Source organism: Hylaeus volcanicus, chromosome 5 (genome assembly GCF_026283585.1).
Source record: "Hylaeus volcanicus isolate JK05 chromosome 5, UHH_iyHylVolc1.0_haploid, whole genome shotgun sequence".
Lineage (NCBI taxonomy): Eukaryota > Metazoa > Arthropoda > Insecta > Hymenoptera > Colletidae > Hylaeus > Hylaeus volcanicus.
Genome location: NC_071980.1, coordinates 30,495,679 through 30,520,488, shown reverse-complemented (window position 1 = coordinate 30,520,488; position 24,810 = coordinate 30,495,679). Strand labels below are relative to the sequence as shown.

Genomic DNA, 24,810 nt, shown 5'->3' with positions numbered 1-24,810 from the left:
TATATATATATACACGCACACACGCACGCACGCACACACACACCTGTACTTTTGAAGCAGTTCGCACACGCGTACAAGCACTTTGTCCTCTGGATACGGTGTGTTGTCGAATGACAAAAGAAACAACAATAGTTAAGATTCAACGTAAACGATAGGAGATTTTTTACCATATACAGGGTGTCCAAATAGCATCGTCGAAAGGAATTTAATTGCAAAGACACGCGAGATAAAAAGTTCACTTGGGTACAGAATCGTTCTTATCGTAGCACGTTCCGATGACAAAAATTGATTTATGGATGCTCGGATCAAAATTTTGTACACGTGATCGTGTGTAACGTATATCTTTAGGACGCGAAGCATCGTTCGGAAATGAGACGCGGAACTTTGACGTTACAAAGTCGAATAAATAAGCAACATATTATATCTCTGTATGTTTATAACGTTTACATTGACATACTTTGACTGTAAAACTTTGAGCCTAACGCTAGTCAAAAACGTGTACGTGTAAAACGAATTTTGTCAACAATGGCACATCTCTTGCACAGTTCAGGATTTACATACGTAGACGTCACTCTAGCTACAACGACAGTGTGTGCCTAAGTACACGAATTAAAGTATCTCAAATGGAACGAAAAAAATCGGTAAAAAACGATATCGTTGAGGAATCTCGATCCATTAGGAAACGTACATAAAAACATGAATCCGTGGACGGTCACCCTGTACATATTTGATACATAGTTATACAATTAAAACGCTCTTCGAAATACTGTAAAATCTCACAAAATACTCTTCTTGTAAAAAGGTGCGGCTGAGACTTCTACGGGTCGGGCCGATGTGATTTAAAATGTCGAGATTCGGAAGTCGAAGAAAAAGAAAAATATCAATTTTCCAAAAGAAATAAAACACGGGAAGTCGAATAATTGAATCGTCACGGGGCGAAGGTGGAGGGTGAGGAAAAATAGAGATTCGAAAAAAAATAATAAAATTGAGTAAAAGAAACGTTTAACGACAAGGACATTATCGGAGAAATCACCTAAGTTTTAGGAAACGTTCTTAATGGTAAATCCGATAACGATAATTAAACCTGCGACGAGTGTGCCGGACGAAAATAGTCGTTACGCGAGTAGCCCCGGCTCGTTACACTGTAACGCCGTGGCCCGAAATGTTAAAACATTCGTTCACTCTCTTATCAACGAATTGATGCGTAATAAGAATAAAATTAACGAGGTAATCGGTAAATTGCACGTGTTTCTCAGCAACGAACATTCATCATGTTTTTATATTTCTCTCTCTCTCTCTCTCTCTCTCTCTCTCTCTCTCTCTCTCTCTCTTCTCACCCAAAATCGACGTTCAGCACATTCTCGTCGAACCTAAAAGGGAGTAGTCGAGTAACGATCGGAAACGTTCGGAGATTGTTATCCATTGAAAACGATTGTTGCAAGAGTAGAATGGCGTAAGGGCGTAATCTGCTTGTACACCAATGACATTAGTAAGCGATTCTGTGCAAAAAGAGACATTGATTCTCAGTTGCCGAGACAAATTGAACCGGTAACCCTTTTCCCGGAAACCCCGGCTGCGCGACAACTTTTCCATCGCGAGACCACACACGTCGCGGGGGAACAAGATTGGCGTGCAGTCGTCGATATATCTCTTGCGATTTTCTCCGCGCGGATCCTTTGCCGCGTTTCGCTCTCTGAATAATCATTGGCTTCAGACACGCGACGAAGAACTGTGCGCATCGACGACGTACGTCGCGATACGTTGTTCAGATCGGTCGCGTTAGTACGACACGTTTCGCTCGCTCGATCGACTCGAGGCGAAGCGTAATCGTGATTCTGATGCGAACGGATGACAGGTCACGTCGGCAGAAACGAAGTCACAAGAGCTCGTACTGGCGCAAGTGCATCCGCTGAATGATGTCCCGGCAATCGTTGAACACTCGCTTGATGTTCTCCGTGTCGACGGCGCATGTGAAGTGCGGGTAACAATAGTGCTTGCCATCGCCGCTGGCTGTGCTTATACGCTGAAAACAATTCCAATCAAATTTTCAAACGCTCTGGGAACGGGAAACACGAGTTCCACGGAGAAATAATATTAATCATGGCTCGTGGTAACAGAGGCTTCCGGATGTAAGTCGTGTCGTTTGGGTAAGGTACTGTACTGAACGTTTGAGTAGCGTTGAACGATTGGGAGTAAGTTTCCCAAAGCATACGACTTACACTTACACGAAAGTCACTTATCAGCGATAAGTTCAAGTGAGTACGACTTGACTTACGAGAAACTCGTCCCTAATGAAGTACTTGGCCCTTATAACGTCTGGTGGTTCCGAGGGATCCACGACCACGCCTGGTTCGGACGGTGTCTGGTATCGCGCGAACTCTGGAAAATAGTCCTCTAATTTGTGCTTCCCTGCTTTTATCTTTTCCGCCAATAGATCCTGTTTGTTTAAAAATAAGATTACGGAAATTGTGCGGAGCCACCTACAAAGGAAACACACCAGTGATATGTACCGCCAACTTGTTCGAGTTTCGTTCTCGTCTTTCATGTCGAGATAAAGAGTAAAGAAAAGAAAGAAGGTGCTCGTTCGTACCGATTGTTCCAAATGCTTTTGAAGAGATCGAGACTTTCTCGAAGTCTGAGCTTGGTCGGATCTTCCCTGAGTACCATGTTATAACTACTGCACGCCGTTACAAATATGATTGCCGTTACGTCGTTAAAGCACTGTATCCATTTTCTCCTCTCGTCTCTCTGGCCACCGACGTCGAACATACTGCAAAAGTAATCGAAAGCTGCTTTACAATGTTCGTGTACGCTGAGGTACGCTGAGGTCGATACCACGACGATACGTTTTACGTAACAGGACAGACGGTTGAAACAATCAAATCATTAAAAGGCTAACGATGCGTCAAACTGCCTGGGAAATATACAAATTTTTATATTTTTCATTGGAAGCATCGGTCTCGAATGCAAGTTGGATGTATTTGTTTCGTTTAAAATAATTGAAATTAAAAAAAAAAAAAAAAAAAAAAAGTGAAAGAATCAGCGTGCAAGGTGACAGCACGCTTTCTACACACATTCTGTAGACCTTTCGAAGGTCTCTCGAAGGAATGGAGTTTCAAGAGGCGTGGTTTTTCGTTAAATATAGTAACAATTTTTATTTTCTGCTCGTTCGTTATAGAATGGCAAGCTCGATCCGCAATTTATTCGCACTGGATGAAATTCCAACGGGGACCAATAAATACCGTCCCGTAAAAGACAATGTGGAGCAGAGGATCCGAGGTCCGTAGAGCGGACGGAAAAAGGGGGGAAATATAATAAAGTTGCGGAGGCGTTAACGCGGCTAACGGATTTCGCTGCGCGTACAACGCAAGTCGGTGTTCTGTAATACAGGCCGGGATGAGTTGCGCGTCGCTGCTTCGCGTTATATTTACCGTCGGCCGATGTTACTGTAATACGTCGGCTATATATAGTTAGACGACACTGGAGCAAAACGAGGAGGTATCGGACGGGACTTACTGAAAATTTACTTTGTCGACTTGAAACCGCGTTTCGAAGATACCGGACGTGAGAACTCGACACCTGAGGATGTCCTGCAACACAAGTCAAAAAGAATTCATCGGTGAACGTTGAGCATGGTTGTTTAATAATAAATCGTTTGATGGTAAAGAGATGGGCGCAGAGACGGAGAAAAATTATTTTATATCTATTAATCGGTTTATAGTTTTTAGATGGTGGGTCTAATCTAAATAATAGATCGTGGACCCATCCCTGAACCAGGTCGAATTGCGTCAACATGGGACGATTACCTGCTCCGTGGGGGTGTAATCCGGTTGTTTAACAATGGCTACCTTATCTAGAAAACTGAAACAGAGAAAAGAAGGAGAATAATCACTCGAGAAATCGTTCGATATAAACCAGTCAAACAATCTCGTTATACGTTATGTGTGTGGATCAAAATGTAATATACGATAATTACTTATTTATCTATTTTGCGATGATTCATCTTTTCCAAAACGACAATGTTAATCATTAATTATAGAGGCATATATAAGGTCTCATAAAACGCGGCCGTATTTCGCGAGGAGGAGCCATGGGCTGTATTTATGGCTACCTTTCGGCCACCAGTTCGCTCTCGTGGATGTTTGTTTGATAAAAATCCGTTAGAAAACGCAAAGCAAAGTTCGATATACATGTATGTAGAGTTGGCTATTCTTTAAATCGAAAATCGGAAACCAATCCCAGTTTTAGTGGAACAAACTTTTAGACAGACAGATGACTAATTGAAAATGCTAAAAAAGGTAAAATCCGAAAATATCGACTAGGATCGTTGACGGGTCGTTCTCCAGCGATCACACGCTAGCCCGAGAGGAATGATCCCTGGCTTCGTATCGTAGGTTCCAGGTTCGCGAAAGCTGCAGGATCCCAAGACGGGGTCGGTGCTATCGAAAGCAGAACGATAACACGTACGATGGAGGGCGGAAGTGGTTGGTGGAAAAGGGTGGACCGCTGGGGGCAACGAAGGGAGAGAAACTCTCTCTCTCTCTCTTTCTCTCAAGACCCTCCCCTGGCCGGTGTCTAGGGTGGATAGAGCGCACCAAGAGGGAAAATCGATCCTCGTCGGTGTCCTATCCTAACCCCAACTCTCGCCCTCTCGGCCTCGCCGGGTATGCCTTCTCTTTGGCACCCAGTTTCCAATCCGGGTCATGGGTCACTGCCACCGCTCTGCTCGCCATCAATCGTACGTGCAGACTTAGCTGTCGCGTGTGTGTACCCCTGGACCGTACAGGTGTGCACGTACGAGGGCCCGCAGGGCTGGGTCTTTTCGCTTTGACAACGGCATCCAACCTTCCACAGTCGGTTGACGGCGATAATACACGGTGTCCCGTTACAAACTGCCTACCTTAAATATCCTCACTATTTTAAGTAGTAAAGTTCGTTGGAGGGGAGCGTATAAAGAGATTGTTCCTTCGAGGATCAAGATGAAGGAAACAATCCTACGCTTCGCTCTGTTTCATTGAACAGAAGTGTTTAGTTGTTTTAAGTGGGGACCTCTACGAGATCTGAGAATAATTTCGACAAGTTTTAGATCGTTTATTAAAATTACAAGCTACAATCTCCTCTTCCGAGCAGACATGTTAACATATCCTTTTTATTGTCACAATTATCTCTGATACGTGCAAGAGTAAAGGAAACCACGTGTTTAAGGAAGAAAGAGAACTCGAAACAGTGGAAACCGAGGTTTCTCTGGCACAAAGTGAACCGGCCACAATTACAATTACACAGGTTACGCGAGGTTGGAGAGCAATTAAGCTCCGTTCACTGACCTCTCTTCAGAGGGCAGGCACAAGTAACCAGCAAACTGGCTCCTCGAGTAAATTTCAGAAACCGCGAATCGACGAAATTGATTTTCGGGACAAAGTGCTTCCGAGGATGAATGTACATGTACACAGACGCGTATACAAGGATAGAGGACGCGTGTGTACGTGTAGGCTCGCTAGGAGGTAGGTCATGAAATTGGCGCGTTCAGATAGAAATGAGGTTATCGACCTCCGGAGAATTGAAAGAGGAAGGAGGTCGTGACCCACTGGCTACAGCAGAACGATTTTCTTGTTATCGCGACATGTAACTCCGCTCGACCTTGGGCTCAACTGTGACAATGTTATTTCTAACGATACGCGTACGCGTCGCACTCCTCTTTCACGACAGAGACGACCAAAGTGCAGCCTCCTCCAAAAACCAGTTAGGTACTCGAGCGATTTCCATCGGGGAACGATTAGAGGAACGATGCTCTATCTATATGTATACTACGTACGACCTATAACAGTGGATCCAACAGACTAATAGGAAGCCCAGAGAATTTTTAGGAAAGCTAACCAAATGCGAATGGAAATGCGAATGAAAGTAATGTAAAGCAAGAATCAAATGAATGTGAAATTAAAAAATCTGCAAATCTGAGACTGCTACACTAAATGTTATAGTCAAGTTACACAATTTCACTATCTTGAAACTTTCTTTTACTTCTGAAACTACTTTTACACTTTTTAAAAATGATTGCGAAAGGCTGAAATCGCGCAAACTTTACTTTCAAGAGAATTGTTCTGAGCAACTGCGAAACAATGGCCAGCCGATTGCACGAGTAACGAATCGAACTGGACCGGATCGAACCAGCGCGGCTTAGGATCCATTGCGCCACATTTTCCACTCCATCTCGACGCTCCACGTTTCCATCTCGCTCTAACGGACCCATTCCTAATTGATTTCTAGCTAGAATCATTCGCTCTGGGATAAATATTTATTCGATCGTTATCAGAAGTGATACCGTCTTATTCGGAATCTCTGGTGGAAGTCAAAAAAAACCAATGGAACTTGTTCAGTGTTATGAAAGGGAGGACATGCTCTTCGTAGTATCTTTTCAAGAGCATGTCATTTATTTCTGATCGAGAAACTTGTTATAACCTGTTATAAAAAATTGCACAACATTCACACTTTCAACGAAAATTAATCCTTCTTCGAAGCTCAGAAAAGTTCCTCTAAAAGTCGTAGACTTTTAGAGACGTGTCAAAGACTCCGCGAACGACACCATTGATTTTTTCACGCGTTATATTTAGATAGCCGTCGAAAGTTACCGAGCGACGTTAAAAAGAAAAAAATCGCTCGTTTTTATCCGACGTTACCACGCCACAGGAACAATATTGTTATCGACCTAAACATTCATCAACTACGTGTGCCAGCATCACTGATCTCGGCGCATAGACCGGCGCATAGACCGGCGCGGCGTGGCGTGGCGTGGCGTGGCGTGGCGTGGCGTGGCGTCTATATATAGCAACACGTGTTTCCTCTTTTAAGGTGTGCCGAGGTATTCCATCGTGTAATTGGCACGTTATACCACTCTGTCCCTGTACAACGCTCGTTTTTCTTCCCCATTTTCCCGTCTGAGCACCGACAACGACCAATTTTTACCCTGTACTTGTTCAGTTTTCTTCGGTCCAAGTACGGGCCATTTATTTGTCGAGTTTGTAAAAGTTTAAACAATGAATAACGCGTGGAGATTCGAATATCAATGAGCCTTGAATGTTGCAAGCTTGATCGTCTTTCCTACACCATCAGCCTACGATTCGTGGTTTTCTTTGACTCCTTATTCTTGGGAATTTCTAATTAGCTTTTCTTTCAGATGACCCAGCAAAATTATACTTTGTCGCAAAAGTAGAACGTGCAATGCATCACTGACCGAATCTATTTTATTGTCACGAACGTAAGGATAGTTCCGATCAGGAAACGAGTCCGACTGAACCAACAATCAATAACCAGCCCGCAGCTGTATCACGATCTCTTATGCTTGTCGAACAAATATTTATCCGCCGCGCACGCAATGATTCAAATTCGAGATATTTTGGGGAGCTCCGTCGCCGCGGCGTATTCATTTTTATCTCGCGAAAGAAGAATGTGGTTCAACGAAACATGGTCCAAGAAACCTAGATATGCTACGCTAACTATGTAGAACGTTATTGTATAAATGTAAAGCTTGGATCGTGAGTGACCGATCAGCGATCACGAATTACACGTGTTTTTATTTTGAACAAGCAATCTCTGCCTATTGTTTCCTCTTTGTGGAGAAAACCTACCTGTTCCCCGCAGACTACGAATGTTTCTCCCTGATCGCGAAAACACCGTGTTTAGCAAACAGCCGGACGAGATTACAACGATCCCACGTCTCTGCTCCGCGCACGAATCACTCCGTTATATCCGAACCGGTGCTCCCCAAAAATATGGTACGCTATTTTTATCGAAAGGTTTCTCTCGCTGCACATGAGCTTGAGAAAGAATCGAAGGGAGAAGAGGTGAATTTAAAAAATTCACGCAAACGTCAGGAGCGATAACCCGCAGCGCGACAGGATTGTTCACGAATATTACTTAGCTACAACTTATTATTACTTTACATTTATATTAGTAGCTCTTTTTTTTCGAGGAAGCAAGAATTTTTCTCTATTATCGTTTTTTTTTTATACACACTTTACAATATTTCATAGTCTGTATTATTGTTACCAAGATGTCTTTACAGTATAAGTTAGAAGAACGTGGGCATCCAGAGGTAATTCCATAACTGCGTAAAGTCGAGGTACAGCCGAAAAAGGCTGCCTTAAAATCTGACCTCAGATTATAAATGTCAAGAGGAACGTCTTTTTTTTCGGCCAATCGGAGCAATAACGTACGGTTATTCGCAACGGTTATTCGTTGGGTCGTGGGAATACGGTCCGCTTCGGGAATACAAAAATTCGAGAATAAAAATCATTTCTCCGAACAAAATTCAAGCGTTTCACAGCTGCATCGATCCTTGTAATCATCGCTCGCCCATTGAATTAAGCTCCCTTTCCATTTCCACGCCTCGAGTAATGACATCGTGGAAGTTGCGTGGATCGTTGGCAAAGGTTGCCCGGTGGCCAAATGTAAAAGGCCACATTCTTTTCTTTTCTTTTCTTTTTTTTTCCTTTTTTGTTGTTGTTGTCTAATTAAAGTGTTTGACGAATTGATAGACGGCAAACCAAGTCACATGTTCCGGTTTGTTGGCTTAGCGTACAAGTTTCGTGTTTACACTCGAGATTTACGCCCCTTTGGTCACGATCCAGTGCAACAACCTGTGCCTGGCCTATGTAATTTTCAAAGGGACACGTTTAAAGTGACCTGCTGGACCGGGACGATCCGCGCCGGTCAGTTTTTCTGCTGATTTATATAAATTTATCGGGTCCACCGGGCGTTATAAAGTTACGTGTTTGAAAGGGGGAACACACGATGGCGAAAATATCGAGCGGAATCGCTCGATTTTCGGACCACCTGTGCGCAACAGCCTCGATTCACCTCTTATTATAAAACAGTGATCGCAAATTGAAACGCTTCAAGAGTTAAATATTAGGTGTAGAAATTAATTCTGTGCCTTTAGGTTCATTCGTTCGTAACTGTAGCTTGGGTAAAAATTAATCGACGCTTTATTGAGATAAATTACTAACGTTCCGAGTTCTCAATCTCATTTCCATTACAATGAAACTACATATATGTATATAAGAAATTCAGTAGCCAATCAATTTTGCTTACTGCTGAGAGATTAATCTTGAAGCATTAATAGATAACATCTAGCAAAAAGGGTTAAGACTGTTCCATCCGAATCGTGTCCAAAGCTCTCGTATTGCGTGCCGTGTATCGTTATTATTATAAACCGTACACTGTTTCACCGTCAACCTGAAAACAGTGCGTGTCAGTGAAGAACGTGAAAAAAGTTCGAGGCTGGGCGAATTAATCGAGATAACCCCTAGATAGACGAGTGGCCCCTATTAAAGCGATTACCTCGTTAAGGCATTGTCTCCATTGGCATTAAATCGGTGTCACAGGCCCATGAATATAGGTGTACACCGATCTACCATATGTATCGCGGTCATGAGAACGCCACCGAAATTTGAAAAGTTTTGCATGCAACTAACGAGTCGAAGGAATAGATCGATTAAGTAAAACGCAACAATTCATTATCTTGTTTATAGGTAACTTTTCAATTGAATTATATTTATTGATTATCGAATGCCTCGAGTTTAGTCTATAAAAAGAAATCCAAAGAGGAGGTTAATCGGTTTGCTATCCAAATGGTGTATCGTGGGCGAGCCCCAGTGGCTCACGGTGTCATTATCGTCGTATAAATGTTATCGTTCGTATTTCTTATCGTAATCGTGGTATCACCCCTCCCGCATCCCCGGGGGGCAGATTAGAATAGCCATAGCTCGCGCCTCGAGCACAGAAGCATCTAACGCGACCAAGCCAGCTAATAACTTTACCCTCTTATTTATATCAAAGACCCGCGTCAACGGCTGCCCCGTTACTTTGTATCGCGTTATTCTTGGGCACACTTAACGTTATAATAATTTCTAAGTTGACTCCCCCTCTCCGAGCGAGCGGTTTGCAAACGTCAGTCGAGTCCGTACCGTGCTCGAATCTGCTTTTTTCTACAATTCCAACTGTACATGACAAATTTTGGTTAAACACAAATTACCCCCTAGTTATTCAGTTAAATAATTTAAGTTATTATCATTTTTAGTTTAGTACAAGTTATTCAGCATTTTATGTATTTCCCTGAGATTATTCTTCAAAAATTCATACTCTGGCTGAAAAATCCTTGATGCCTGTTCGACGATAAGTGGGCATCGGTTAAGCGTACGTTTCTCTCCGCGACCATGACCAACTTGCCAAAATCAAAAATATACTTTCGAGTGAATTATTCGAAAAGAGAGCCACTCCAAAAGTAAACGTAAATCAGTGAACGTTTCGTTTTTTAGAGATATTATTGATAGAGAAAAAGAAGCGCGAGTTTGTTTGGGCTATTTTTAATTTTAAAATAGAGCCAGCGATTTTGCGCAGTTGGTTCTGCGAAGTTTATGGGAATACCATGTGTTGCAAGGAAAAAGAGAGATCAATCAGCCCTGGAAGGAATTGCGAGCGTATCTGGTCAGACGTTTTAGTAAACCTTCTTAAGGTACGACTAGGCAAAAACTACTCGCCGTGCCGGGCCGTGCCCCACCCCGCCCCACCCCGCCCCACCCCGCCCCGCCCCGCCGTTCACATTCTACGTACTTATTACAGCTGGCAGAGCATTCCCCTAAAATCGGTAATAATTTTCTTTCGTCCTACGATACAGTTAACATACAATCTTATTAATTGCAAAAGGTGCAATCAAAGTTAAGCAGATCTTGGTGAAACGCGTGTAGGATTTCCCAGAGAGGCAGTCGAGACCCTTATCAATTGAACGGGCGCTTTGTGGGAACCTAGGGGAATTTTGCTTCCCGTTCAGGGGAAAGCGAAGCAACTTTCGACGTGTAAATACTCACGTATTTATTATAATAATAAAAATAGCTAAATATTGCGTATAGAAAAAAAGTTTCACTTACTATTTGGCGCAGTCGATTAGTTGGTACTCGTTACTCCTCTCGAAACTCTGCTGAACGCCTCGATCTTTCCAAAGGGTTTCAACGATTTCATAGAACTCCTGAAAGCAAACAATCGCAAGATTTTTTTTAGTAAATCGTCCACGTAGCAGCTAAAAGAATCGAGGAACGCGAACGAACATAAATTATTACTTCGAGTCGCGGCCAACGGATAACTCTGCGAGATAAGTGGTTGGCGCGGACCTCGGTACCGTCACGTTAATTATCTAAAAAAACGTGCAGCTCTGACGAAACAAGGAATTTGGCTCCAACTATCGTGACAACAGAATGTTCCACGTCACGGTTTTGAGATCGACGAAAATATGTTTTCACCTTAACCTCTTCGGCCCTGTCGTCTTTATTCAGACAAGGAAAACAGTTCTATCGTCTCTCGATTTATTTTGAGATAATTAAGTATCGCTAGATGTTATTTTAATAATTATTAACTTCGATATGGCCCAAAGAGGATCTTCCCACCTCCACAGCCATTATTAACAAGAAATACATCCACCCCCTCGTCAAAATATTATATGTAATTGGTATTTGCTTCAATTTGCACAGATGAAAATTGTGAAATTTGTGGAACGAGAGCGTATAGCGATGAGCGAGCAGAGTTTGACGCAACTCGATTCCTGGAGTAGTCGGTGGACGACACAGAGATTAATTAATATCGTTGTTGGTAGCATCGAAGCAAGCTCGATCAGCTGTCCTTCCAGAACTTGCTCGAAGGGAGGGATTTTTGTTCGGGGAGACCAGTTGCCGAGCGTTTCCGATCTCAAAGCAAATTGGATGAACTTTCGAAACTTGGAAGTCTCTGATTCTTCGATCTCGTCCCCGCGACTCGGGGGAAGTAGGAAGTAAACGCGGCGTGAACCGTAAATCCTGCCAAAACGTGAACGCGACGAAAGTTTCATGCTCTCATCGTGAAATAAACGAGCTGTTTGTTACGAAAGTGATGTAATTCCATCGTCGAGGCTCGGAGGGAGGACTAGAAACGTGATTAGGGATTTTCTAGTAATCACGATATACGACAACGTGACCATTATCTTCTTAGACAGGGTGAGTATCTCTAGTTTGCTTTCTGTTAGTTGTAGTTTTCATTTCACGAAACTATTGGTCTAGAGAAAGGGTGTTTTAAACAAAAAGTACTATTCGCGCCATGAATTAGTAACAGAAACATTGAAAACAGACAGATATATGAATAGTTTTAGACTAAGTTCATATTTTGAGGTCTTCGGCGTCTTTGACATTGAATTTATGTTCATTAGCTTAATTGCGAAATGTTAATCGGCAGGAAGTGTCGGTGATGGGAATGTTGGCAGGCCTGCAAGAGGGAGATTGGCAAGAACAAGTCGGTATATTAATTTGATTGATGATGCGGTGGCTCACGATCCAAACGTATCGCGCAGCTTCAATAATGGTAATACAAACACCAATTGAAAGATGAGACAAGTAAAAGTTCAAGAATCAACGGTCCACGGGTATACGGAAGTGTTGAAAGTTAAAAATATTTCAGCAAACGGTAGACAACGATCCGCCAAGTCCACCGGCGGTTAGAGCAGTGCTTAGAACGAGGGACAAACGATTCGATTCAATTAATTCGGATGCATCGTTCCGGACGGTCGCGGTGTAGAAACCATGAGCAGTAAACAAGGGTCCACGTTATAATTCGCGGACTCGGGGCCCAGGCGTATACATAGATACAGGCGCACGCACGTACCCGCCAACTGCCAGTGAATGACGCAAAACACGCGGATTATTTTGTCGCGACGACTTTATTTCGAGACGCGCCGCATCGCTGCGTCGAAACGCTCGTTTCGCTCGTTTCGCTCGTTTCGCTTGTCGAGCTCTCGAAATCTCGGTTATTCCTTTTGGCATGCGAGAAATCGTTATTCACAGACATTTTGGTAGTTGGTCTCACTTGGAGAGAAAATGTCAATGTCTTGGTAACTGCTGATTAGTTTTTGTAGTTTCATGATGTATGAAGGGATTTTATTTTAATATCGAAGGAAGGGATCGATTACGAAAAATTAATCGCCTCTGCCAATGTTACATTACGCGCCATCGTGTTAATATTTGCTTTGTTCATTTTGGAAAGATAAAACTCCGTGGTCGTGTCATTGCTTCAAGTTATATGTATAAGAGGACGTGATCGTGGCCGAGAAAGCGTTACTGATACACGACAAATCGGGAGATCTTTAAGGGACAAATCGTGCGAGGTTCAGCGCACGTTCCAAAGAGGCGCGGCAGAATTGTTGCCCTGAATACAAAATGACTAAATGAGTCAAATAACGCGTATCCCGACCGAGCAACTCGTGTCGTAATATTTTAATGCTACATACTCTCCCTCCTCGCGTTCCTGGTTACTAGTTTCACCGTACGATTCATCGTGCTGAGTTATGAAATTACGCGATAGCCTAACCTTTCTGTGGTACAGTGGGAAATTAGTTGGAGGGCGTACAGGTAAGAAGAAGCTTGTTAGATTCTTCAAAGTCTCGAAGCCATAGGAAAATTATAAAAAGAACCCAGTAAGATCCCGAGGGGCGGGCATTGATGGTGTCAGAGAAGTTTTTGATTTGGCAGCTTCGAAACTATACTGGCACAGCCAGTTTTCCACGAATCAACGGCTATCGAGGAATGCCGGCAGTTTGGAAAAATAAAATCAATGGCTACAGTGTGTGTCGAATCTCGTGCGATTCCATGTGGAACGGCTCGTATACCACACGTACAGTTTCTACTGAACCAGTTTCTCTCTTTGTGCACAACAATACAGGGAGGCTAACACGTGCATGTACACACCGCGAGGAATGGCGCAGCACATCATAGTCAGGACCACTACATAGCGCACCAACATGTGCGATGGCTGTGTAAACATTGTAAACACTGATCGTGCCGTACAGTGGCTCTCACGCAAAGAAATTCATCGCGAGGTTCAGGTGAATCTCTCCCCTGATCGATCGCTGCGCGACTCGCTACGCGAATCACGAACAGGCTCTGTTATGTACTTGGACGAGATGATTACTATTGGAATTGCAAAATCAATTTACTTTTTACATTGTAAGAATCAACATTTATCCCAAGTGTATCCTCTCCGTTATAATTAATTCCTATTTGTGACAAAGGTTGTTTCACCTATTGCAAATAAAGTAAACGAATGTAAAAGAAATGGTATAAATAGTAGATAGATGAGAATGAATTCAGATCAATTTCCATCCGGTATTTTGGGGAATGTATACTTTTACTCTGGATAATTATTTCTGAAAAGCGAATGCAAAGTTCCCCGGTATTTTGGTATTCACCGACGCTTTCATTGAGAAACAGCACGCGTTGCAGGCTGCGCCATTTTTCAGCGTATTAACGTTAAGAAAGGTGAAGCAGCATGCGGGACAAACTGGTTAGCTGACTCACCGGGGGATAATCGAAGTCTGGAGAGGACGAGACATCCAGGATATAGTCGACTTTGCTCTGATTCGCCGAATCCTCCAACGTGACGGGCGGTGTTAGCGTGCTCATTGCGCTGGTTATCGTCTGAAAACAATAACACACACACATACACATACACATACACCTACCCATACCCATACCCATATACATCATTCAAAGTTGCAGTTTCGTAGAGACAATCACCAAATTGAAGATTCGCGAATTGAAAGCGTGAAAATCCCTTTTTAACGATAACGGGTAACGGGTAACGGGTAACGGGTAACGGGTAACGGGTCTTCCAAATACAACGTAAATTCGCAACATTTATCCTTCTTCTAGATCTATCTAGATCTAGTTGGGAAAATCGGAACTAATTGGTCCCTCAACATCAAAATTTGTATTTATCGGTCCTTTTCAGAAAATCTTCCTATTTCTGTTCCGTCGTGTTTGGGTAGCGTTCGATCCCATCGCTAGCCGTGAGAGGCATGCAAATGTCCGTCTTAACGATCGTAAACGTCCGTAAATTCGCGACGTTCCACCAGGAGACGAGTATCGTCGTCAATTTGTCGTTCGAGGCCGCGTTTAGATACGCGTATCGTGCGTAACCTTGCAATCACTTCCGTGTGTCAGGTGAACGCGGTGGACAATATTTCCCCGGCCGTGACATTCGAGGATTACGAACGTGACATTATCTACGCACGGTGCAGACAAACGCAACCGCGAGACATGATTTCGATGGCAATTACGCGAGTCGATTGAACGCGTTTAGCCCGAGAAAACACATTCGCTGCTAAAATAATCTATCGCTTGGCCGAAACACGTTCTCTCATTTAACCACTTGACTGCCGTGCTCGAGTTAGCTTGGGCACACATAGTCGTCGGATAAACAAGTGAAGGCATATTTGGTTGTTCGAATAGTACAGAGTAACATACGAAAAGTATAAATTTTCCTTGGATTGAAAACACCACCGATTGGTAGCGATTTTCCCAACTAATACGGAATTACTTTGTGGTACAAAGTATAGATTACTTTCTTAAATCATATTTATTTATATACGTTATTCCTAGACTGCGGATTTTATGCTCGGTTTATGACATAAACCTAGTTATACCAATGTTTACATTTGATTCGCACACGCAGATAGACAATGAAATGTGGCGACTGTACGATTAAAAAAATGTAAAGTTTACAGAATTGGAACCGGTTAGTGTAGAATGTAGAAAAAAACGCTATCACCAAATGGCCAAAGGGAAACTTGAATCTTCGATGACGCACGATGGTAGAGGGGTCGGACCACCCAAGTGCGAATTGTACATAAAGTGAAACGTTTGTTTTTACGAGAGCTACTCGATTCCAATGAAACGGGCCATAGGTATCGAATCGATAGGATATGTATATATATGTATATTCGTGAGAACGTATCGCGATCGTTCCTAGCGCAGCTCGCGGGTGCAACGGGAACAGGGTCGAGAAAAATGTGCACCAACGCCAACCAACTTTGAAAAGAGTTTTCGACTTGTCGTAGGAAGACGCGCGTATCGATTCGGCGATAGACGGACTCGTTCCGAGAATATCCTCGCAGTGATAGGCTCGCGTGTGAATTATTCAATTCGTTTGGTTGATATCGCGATCCGAGGCGATATTTTCGGCCAACGAATCGCGTGATTTCATCGCTAACGGGCTCCCCGACGCGTTTTAACGAGGCTGACCGCCGCTGAGACTCGAGGAATACGCGGTAGTGGACGGTTAATGGTTATATGTACAGCGCCTGGTACCGCGAGCGCTCGGTCGCCGAACTTGAAAGCGGTGCTGCACGCGTGTGGACATCGGTAGCTGTCGATGCAAGAGTGAAACCTTGGAGCAAATCGCAGCTATAATTTATTTTCACTTAGTTTCCTATATTGTACCCCTCTTTATTTCATTCAATCTTAACAATCGAATTAAATCGAGTCCCGAGTCAAATCACCCTTTTCGGAGGTTCTACTATATTCAGCAGACGACGAGTTAAATGAATGTATCCGTGAATAATTCTTACCAGTATCGCGTCTCTGATGTTCTTCTTGATGTCCTCGATCTTTTGCCGTTTTTCCCTGTGCAACAGAGAGAAAAATTGTGTGAGAAAGAAACCGGGTGCCGCTTTGTCCGGCTTTCGAACGAATCGTTATCGGTATCTGTGTTTTGTCATCGTCCACCGGAAACGTTTAATACGGATACGGGAGAACGGAGGAATTCGATCGCGTTTAATTAACTGTCGGAGACGACAGCCTCGAAACGATCTATATGCGCGTATTGTCATTATTAGCGGTTCTCGAGTCATTCGGTAATTTTAGAACTCACGGCATCGCGCCAGTTTTAGGTGTATAACGATTTCGTCGATTTGGAGACACTGGAGGTTTCGACAACGATCGCTGTCGATCCTACTCGATAGAATCGAGTCTCGATTATAAGTTAACGTTCGATTGCGATGACTTTAAGCTATGCCCGATCCTTCCCTAAAACTATCGCTCGAATACCAACACCTTTGTAAACCGTATCCACAATTGGAATTTGATATCCTACACGTTCGAACGAGAGGCAAACGGAGAAATGACGAATGTTTTTCGTGCACATGTGTGCTGGCCCTGGTGTTTTATGGCGATACCTGTGCCAGGCTTCTGTCGTCGTTCGAACAGACGTTGGATACTTTGTGTTCTGTCATGCATAAACGACAGATTACAGACGCGTGCGCGATCCGATACAGGTTTTCCCATTTCTGTCGTTACGTTATTCCAGTCAAGTTTTTCCCGACAAAACAATCGGCCAAGTTGAAATACAATTTCGTAAGTGGTGTTTAGATCGACGGTGCGAGACGCGCGCGATTGTGAAACGAATAGAATTTCTCAAGTGGGAACAGTATTCAATTATATCGCGGAGAAAGGGTATCGATTAATCAGTTATAGGTGGTAGCAGAGGGTGCGAGGCAGTGAATAGGCTTTAAATCCTGGATTAATAATTTCTGTGTGCGCGATTCTATGACGCGTTAAGGAATTCTAGACGTTGCTTAGAATAATTGGAGGATCATCCGCACGAATAGAAGCGCCCAGCGTGCTTTACGGAATAGGTGTTTGATAAAAATAGGACTGCGTATCTTCGTCGTCAGAAATTATGGGGACGACTAAGGTTGTTCTAAAAAGAATGTTCAAGGTGTAGAATGTAAAATTTTAATAGTAAAGTCAATGGTAAAACAGTTTAGTTTAATACGATTAATTTGTAAAAGACAAACGAATAGAATCGAAAGAGAAAACAGTCGAGTCGAAAGGCTGGTCACTTAGCAACAAGTGTGTCTTCCGTTTGAGGCGAACACAAGTCGTTGGTAAGAGATCGACGATTACATGGCTGAGAGTTTACGCGAGAGGTCAAGCATGTAGCATATGCGGTACGAATATATTGTGTAAATGCAAGTCCTTCTTATTGGATTGGTTAGTTCGATAATTGCATGAACTTTCAGCCCCGTGTTTCCTGCGACTGCGAGGCTCTACCGCGTTCAGCTGCTAAAACAGCGTTAGTAACACTGTCTACTGTTTGTTTACATTCGCAGCGATGAGACGTGCGCGTGAAATATGCGCTACTCTCGCGATTACAATCGAAATGGTAACCGAATTTCTCTGGGTACTATCAGACTTGGAACAGGTGAACTTTGATGCTTTTACGCTATCGATTAGTCTGTACGAAGAATTTACTCTGGAAATATTCAGAGGTTTTATAAAGAATATTCAGTTGAATTAAAAGGCTAAAGTATTTAAAGGTAAAAGGGACAAACCATAGGAAAATTCGCTCCAACTTTGAGCTTAAAATCTACTCAACCTTTTCACCTTTTACAGTTCAAATAAACAAAAGAGGGTATATGTGCGCGTCCAATGGACCACCCTGTACAGTTAATTGCAGGAGGACCAGTTCACCTTTCGATTTGCCCGGGCAAAATGATCGAAAATCCAAGTTCCGTTGTTCCGTGGATTGGCCTAATCAAATATACCTTGGCCGCGATACGTATACAAAGATTGCAAATAGAAACGACACGAGACAACGGAGTTATTCTCGTCGCCTTGTTTATATTTTACGTGCGACCGGTAGGATGGCAAACGAAAATCAAACGAAACGGATGCGGTTACCGTTGCCGTGCAAAATGCAAAAGCGTTGCGTGCGTGGAGGGGGATAGATCCTAAAAATATCGAGAGATTCTACCGGTATGTTTCCATAGTAAACAAGCGAAATCTGAATCGAGCGCTTCGGACACGTAATGCTTCTTAGAATCGAGCGGCCAAAGAGAACGAGGCTCGATGATACAAACAGTTTTCCCGTGCGTTTTGTCGAAAAAATTCCACGCTGCGCGCAAACGACGATCCGGATCGAGGGAGACAGCGAGAAAAAGCGACGTGGAAAGGAAAGAAATCACCGCAAAACGTAGCGTAACGAGCCGTGTTTTAGGCCCGTTATCAGCGTCTGTTGGCAGACGAAATTTACGACACACGTGAAACGGGCCGACCCTGTCTGTTTGCACGTCGTTTCCATCCTATCTAGTTGCTCCTGATTTTCCACGTATAGGTGTACCGACCATCCTTTCGCGATAACGTCGTGCGTCTTCTGCGTGGTTGTTTTCGCGCTTGTCTTTACGATTTCGTCGCGGTTGATAGGTGAAAAACTTTGATCGATGAACGTACGCTAGAGGTGGACAATTTCGTACAAAAATTTCAACATGAATTACGCCTGCTATTCCAATCAAATTTCATTCATCTCTGACGTACGGTCCAAACATCTAAATGGAACGTTTCAAGTATTAGGGTACATACTACTAAACCAGTTTGTTTACAGTCGTAGCAAAAGAAACTGTACAGCGAGTCCTCGTAGTGTATACATTCACACACGGAGTAAAGCTTTTCTTTTCGTAAAAAAAAAAGTATGTATAAGACTATTCAACTTTAATCTATTCGATAAAGAAGATCGTTTATTTAACTGTATCAAATGAATGAATGTATGAATTAGAATAAGAATTTAGGTGAAATAGAATTAGGCTGATATTGTTGAAACTTTCTATTAGTTTACCAATGTAAACTGTGATACATGTAAATGTAAAGACTGGACCAAGAGATGCTCTACTCCAACATAGCCCCATGTTCAAGGGCATCGAGTTATTGCACCGAGTCACATTCGAATGCGATTCTCTGAATTATTTTGGAACGTTACGTTTCAAAACAACGAGACTCACGCTTCGCTGAAGCCATTAACGTGCAATATCCTCATCTGTTTGACGATCGTGCTCTTCCCGGATTCTCCCGCTCCTGAAACATAAACAACGATATTATTATTTTTTTTTTCCTCTTCTGAAAACGTGTTACGTGATCGCGGTCGTTTAATGCGCTCAAACGAAGGACTCTCGGAGCCCCGGATCAACAAGTTGAACGACGGTCGTTTACTTCAAAGGATTCCTCTGTTCATTAAGTGTTGTTTCCGCGTAGCATCGACGTGAAAGAATTACACTCCGCAAACTTTCAGTTTGTTACATGTTCCCGCGTCAATTTCAAATTTAATATCAAGTTACCAAGTTTTTCTTTCGTGGATTAAAATCAATAATTCGTTAGTTATTCTTTGCAGTGTTAAAGACTCGAAATGTATACAGCATATAGTTTTCTTTTGTATTTAATGCCTTTGAATTTAGCGATAAGTAGTAATCAAATCGAACAAAACTCCAGTATGATTTGGAAACTTGATAACATTTTCAATTGGTGTTCTAATGTTTCTACCATTTTCATCATTAGTACAAAAAAAAAAAAGAAGAAGAAGAAGAAAAGAAGAAAAAAAGAAAAAAAAGTATGGCACCACTAAGATAAAACACTGCCTAAAGCAGCCTAGCCACGAATATTTCGTGTTTCGACCGCGAGGAGTAAGAGAAGCGACATTCTAAACAGCGTAATATGTAATTAAAACAGCATTAGTCGTCGCAACGGCACACCGAGAGACCGTCGCGAGGAAAATGGAACGAAAATAGGCTTTCGTGGGCGCAGCGATAGGGGTTCTAATATTTTTTTTCCTCCCAGGCGATCCCTCCTCGATCATTCGGAAGGTTCCTCTCGACGGGCGCGCGCGCGCAAAGTATTTTCATTTTTGTTTCTGTTTGTCAAAAGGGATCGTAATTGCACACGACAAGGAAACAATCCAGGCAACAGCTGTTGCTTCGTTGGCTGTAGGCTACGAGTCGGATACGCAACATACACCCACACACGGACGACACCCGTCCACGGTCGAATTAGAACGACGACCTACATAAACGGAAGAATAGGAAGGTAATGGCTAGGTGTTGGGTTAAGTATCGCGATAAGTGGATGGTGTGAGTGCGTGTGTGAGACGAGGGCGCACGCGCGCACCCACGTCGGCCTCTGTGAAAAAGACTCTGACTGATGAGAGAAGGAGAAGAAGGAGACGAGGAAGAGCACACGAAAAGGGTACAACATCAGAGCCGTCGGCTCTTGGTGGATATTCGTGGGTGCCGCCGGCTCGTACGATAATCGATAAAATTGAATTACGCGCTGCTGAGCATCGCGATAATGTTCGTGCGGCCTGTGTCCTCGCCGAAATTCGAGATCGAAGTCGACTCAGCCACCTGTGTCGACCACTGGCTAGTTGACTCGACACGTGTATACCCGCGATTTAAAACTAAAGAGTATCGTCACGGAAAGCCAAGAGGGGTACGTGAGATAGTTGAATCCAGTGTCTAGATCAAAATTTCGAATAGCCATCGCGTTATATAAAGAGTGAAGCTGAACAAGAAAAAATGTACAACAATTATACATATTGGCCCGAGCACGTGCCCTAAAGTAGACACGTTATCGTTTAAACGGTTTTGACTCAAACTTCTGTCTTTCGCTCCCCCCCCCCCCCCCCACACACACTCTTTCGGTTCGGAAGTTACCAATTATTCTCTGTTAGAACTTTGTCATCGTATGTGTTTCAACCGACATAGCTTTCCAGATCTGATAATATTATAACTCTAAAAATGTACAAAGTATAAAAAAAAAAGTTTAGTTTCACCCTTCACCCTTCATGAATAGTATAATCCTCCCCTCCCCGTCTCTTCGGGTTACGCCCCCTACTTTGGAAAACACCGATCGGAACGCATTCGACAGCGAGCGATACGATTATGTTCAAGGTCGTGTGAGGTCAAGAATTGATACACGCAACGAATATCTCGTAGAAATTGAAAGTGAGGTTAAGAAACGACTAGAGTCCCTTCGCTTCAACTAAATGGAGCTTTCTATTTGATAACTAGGATGACCTTTATTTGGTAAAAATTTCTGCAAAGAATTCTCTGAAAGTTTGTTCCCTTCTATCTCGTTCTTAGGCTGTTCATTTACGAGACGAGTGCCGAACGATAGCAATATCAACAACCCGTTGCGAGGAACGTGGTGCACCGCGGGTAGGATTAATTGTCCTAGTCGACAGAGAAAATGTCTCGTTAGGGAATTTCTGGTGTACGTTATAGATTTTAAGATACCGAATGCGAATGTGAGAATAAAAGTGTCTTATCGTATCAGATTTTTGAAAATAAGTTTGTCCTGTTTCTTGTTTACAAGAATCTATGTACACGTTGAAAAATAAATGGTTACGTTACGACAATAAGAGCACCGGTCTTTCATACACCGATATTTCAAAAATATTTCAACCGATTCAACGCATAAAAGAGTTTCTAGGACTAGAAAGCACTCGTATCGAGAACAAATTAAATTCTAAACGTGACACCTTTTAATTTCCGATCTAGACTTGGCACATGAAAATCTATAAGCAACACACACCTGTGTTTTTCTGTTACAGGTTATCGACGGTAAGAAAAGAAAAGCGGTTTTGCGGTCACTTACCGAGCAAAAGGAGCCTGTGAGTGGCTCGGTAAACTTGCTTGTCCTTTTGCAATTGCCTGGTGATGGCATCCGAGCGCCTCTTCTGGTTCTTGCTGTCATCCTGGCTGGCCTTGCTGCTCTGGCTGCCGAAACACCCCATGACACACCACGAGAGAGACACGCGCGGCTCGCCCTCTTCGCTCTTCCCTTCCACTTCTGTTGGTTCTCTGTTGTTCTCGCTTCAAAGAAATATCACCACTAATACCTTCTCCTCCCCCGAGCCTGAGTAGCTCGCGGTTACGAGCACTACCGGCGCGCGTTGTTTATCTCGCGTGTGAATGCGACGTTCGATATAAGTAACACCCTCTCTCTCCCGCGGTTCGCGGAGATTCACTCCGTTTCCACGTCTACCTGCCTCGAGGTTCGTTCCTTCGTTCCGGTCGGCTGTCTGTCACTCGATACTTAATCTATCACCGTCGCGCTTACACTCGAGCTTCGTCCTTCTATCGACGTCTCCCTCTCTTTTCCACCCGCCGCCTCTATCGTTACGGCGATCGGTTTTGTCTCGCGATCTTATACTCCTTGTTTCTCCTCGTTTTGCTATCTTCCTCTTCTCTTTCATACACCAATCAATGTACACACGTATATCTTGACTGTGGGTTCGCACCTGACACGTTCACTTCACGGCTTCTTTCACTGCCCGCGAAACCATAGCTACATATTCATGTATATATTGTATATATATACACACACACACACACACACACATACACACACACACCGTGTGTCGCGACGGTGCTGCTGGTCCAACGTTGATGTACCGTGTTAAAATACGAGGTACGGAGACACCACGTATAGGATGCTACTTTTCTCGTAGAATGTTTAGTTCCCCAAGGAGTGACGACTACCTTTGGATGATGACACCTGGGACACCAACGACGACGACGACGACGACGACGACGACGACAACGACGACGACGACGACGACGACGACGACGACGACGACGAATTGATTCGCGAGGAAGGAGAGCACGAGCCGGTTACGTATCGAACGTAAGCACGACTAGACACGACTGATAGACGAAATGAAAAGACTCTGCGATATATCGGAGCGAACCACTTCCGAATTTTACGTTTAACACTGGGCGAGAACCGACCGCGACACACTCGCCAAGAATTGCGATAGAGGGAGTACGCACGAGGCACGAGAGCGACTCGAGAGAGTGGGAGCGAGACCGGGACTGGGATAATAGGTTGACGTGCACTGTCGTCCGATGCGCCTCCTGTGATGGCCCGTGAACACGACACGAGACACACGCGAAATCGTTTCAGGAGGAAGAGACTCGCGACGCGTGTACGCGACAGTTTTGCTTCGCTTTGCCTCCCAGCCCCCCTACTCTTTTCGATAGACAACGACAAGTTAAAATAGATCGTCTCCGGTGCGCTGCTTAGCTCGTTGTTGTTCGAGCGAATCGACAGCTCCCGTAGATAGGGAAGACAATAACCGTGTGACTAACCACTTTTCTTCGCTTTTCTATGCCTCTCGCGATTTCCGCCAGTATCGTTCCAGTGATATTCTCGTTTCGTCCAGCTTGGAACCGTGAACCGAACCCCCACGATCTCTACTTTTTCTTCTTTCTCTGATTTTCGGTTCCTCGACTCCTCAATTTTTCGAGGGCTCGTCCGGGTTCCCCCTCTCCGCTGCTCGCTAGTCTCTCTACCCCTCTTCGCGAGCTTCTCGACGACGACCACAGCACAACCACCACTCGGGGAACCCTACCGTGTGCCCTCTTTTCGCACACACCCTCGAGTGGTTTTGCTTTTTCACTCTCCGCACCTCCCTTTCACCGAATTTACTCGCTCTCCTCACTCAACAATCCCCGAGGAAATTCGCGGCCGAAACATCCGAGACGAGGTGCTCCCTGCAGCCAACATGTCGTCTGCTAGACCCACCAGCGCGGCGGACCACCGCGCTTCGGATGGATCAGGTTCGTATCTTGCGTTTTGGGCACCCTGTCCTTGACTGGTTGCTCTTATTACACTTTTATCCTCGAAAAACCGACCGATTTGCACAACACTCTCCTGCCTTCAATCTCTCCTCTGTAGTTTTTCAATAGTTCCGTTCCGGGTCCAACAATCTGTCGTGTTGAATGTTAATACTTTGATACATCGAGTGTCGCACCGCCGCGGTATTCGATGGAACTAACCATTCTATGTTACACGCTCGTATACCCAATGTACGTACGCTAAAACTTTTGGCTTGCTCTTCGATTACACATGCTTATTTAGTTCCATCGGTGCGACAGATTGCGCTGTAATCACTCTGTGTAGGTATAAGTACGCAACTGTTACGCACACATCAGATTGATACGATACAATGTGAAAGCATACAGATATTTTTCAAAGTCTTCTTTGCTACAGATACAACTACGGCAAATAATTTCCCTTTTACCACTGAATTCTTTAGCAAGCTTATCCGGTATCGCTGTTTAAAGTCACGCTAATGTGTGTACCCTTTATTTGCTAATAAAAATTGATTTCACTCTCAAAATTTTAGAAACCT

At 43.7% G+C, this 24,810-nt stretch overlaps 1 protein-coding gene and 1 long non-coding RNA gene across 2 annotated transcripts; one reads left to right on the top strand and one right to left on the bottom strand.

Moving 5' to 3' along the window:
* Positions 1-1,271: 1,271 nt before the first annotated feature.
* Positions 1,272-24,808, bottom strand: LOC128877061 (guanine nucleotide-binding protein G(s) subunit alpha). The gene is made up of 10 exons (XM_054124022.1): positions 22,269-24,808; positions 19,625-19,697; positions 16,418-16,472; positions 14,367-14,486; positions 10,923-11,020; positions 3,807-3,861; positions 3,517-3,590; positions 2,591-2,770; positions 2,276-2,480; positions 1,272-2,023 (listed from the first exon to the last, which is right to left on the bottom strand). Exons 1-10 carry the CDS (start codon positions 22,405-22,407, stop codon positions 1,877-1,879), a joined length of 1,146 nt encoding a protein of 381 aa, XP_053979997.1. The 5' UTR covers positions 22,408-24,808; the 3' UTR covers positions 1,272-1,876.
* Positions 11,716-14,133, top strand: LOC128877066 (uncharacterized). Its single transcript, XR_008457183.1, has 3 exons — positions 11,716-12,017; positions 12,253-12,378; positions 12,475-14,133. It is a non-coding gene; the product is annotated as an uncharacterized LOC128877066 (long non-coding RNA).
* Positions 24,809-24,810: the final 2 nt, after the last annotated feature.

Bases quoted from the DNA above. Each gene is read 5' to 3' on its own strand.
- LOC128877061 (XM_054124022.1), bottom strand. From the start codon at position 22,407: ATGGGGTGTTTCGGCAGCCAGAGCAGCAAGGCCAGCCAGGATGACAGC. The intron at 14,487-16,417 runs GTAAGAATTATT...TATTGTTTTCAG, and splicing joins ACATCAGAGACGCGATACTG to ACGATAACCAGCGCAATGAG. The intron at 11,021-14,366 runs GTGAGTCAGCTA...GTTTGCTTTCAG, and splicing joins CAGACTTCGATTATCCCCCG to GAGTTCTATGAAATCGTTGA.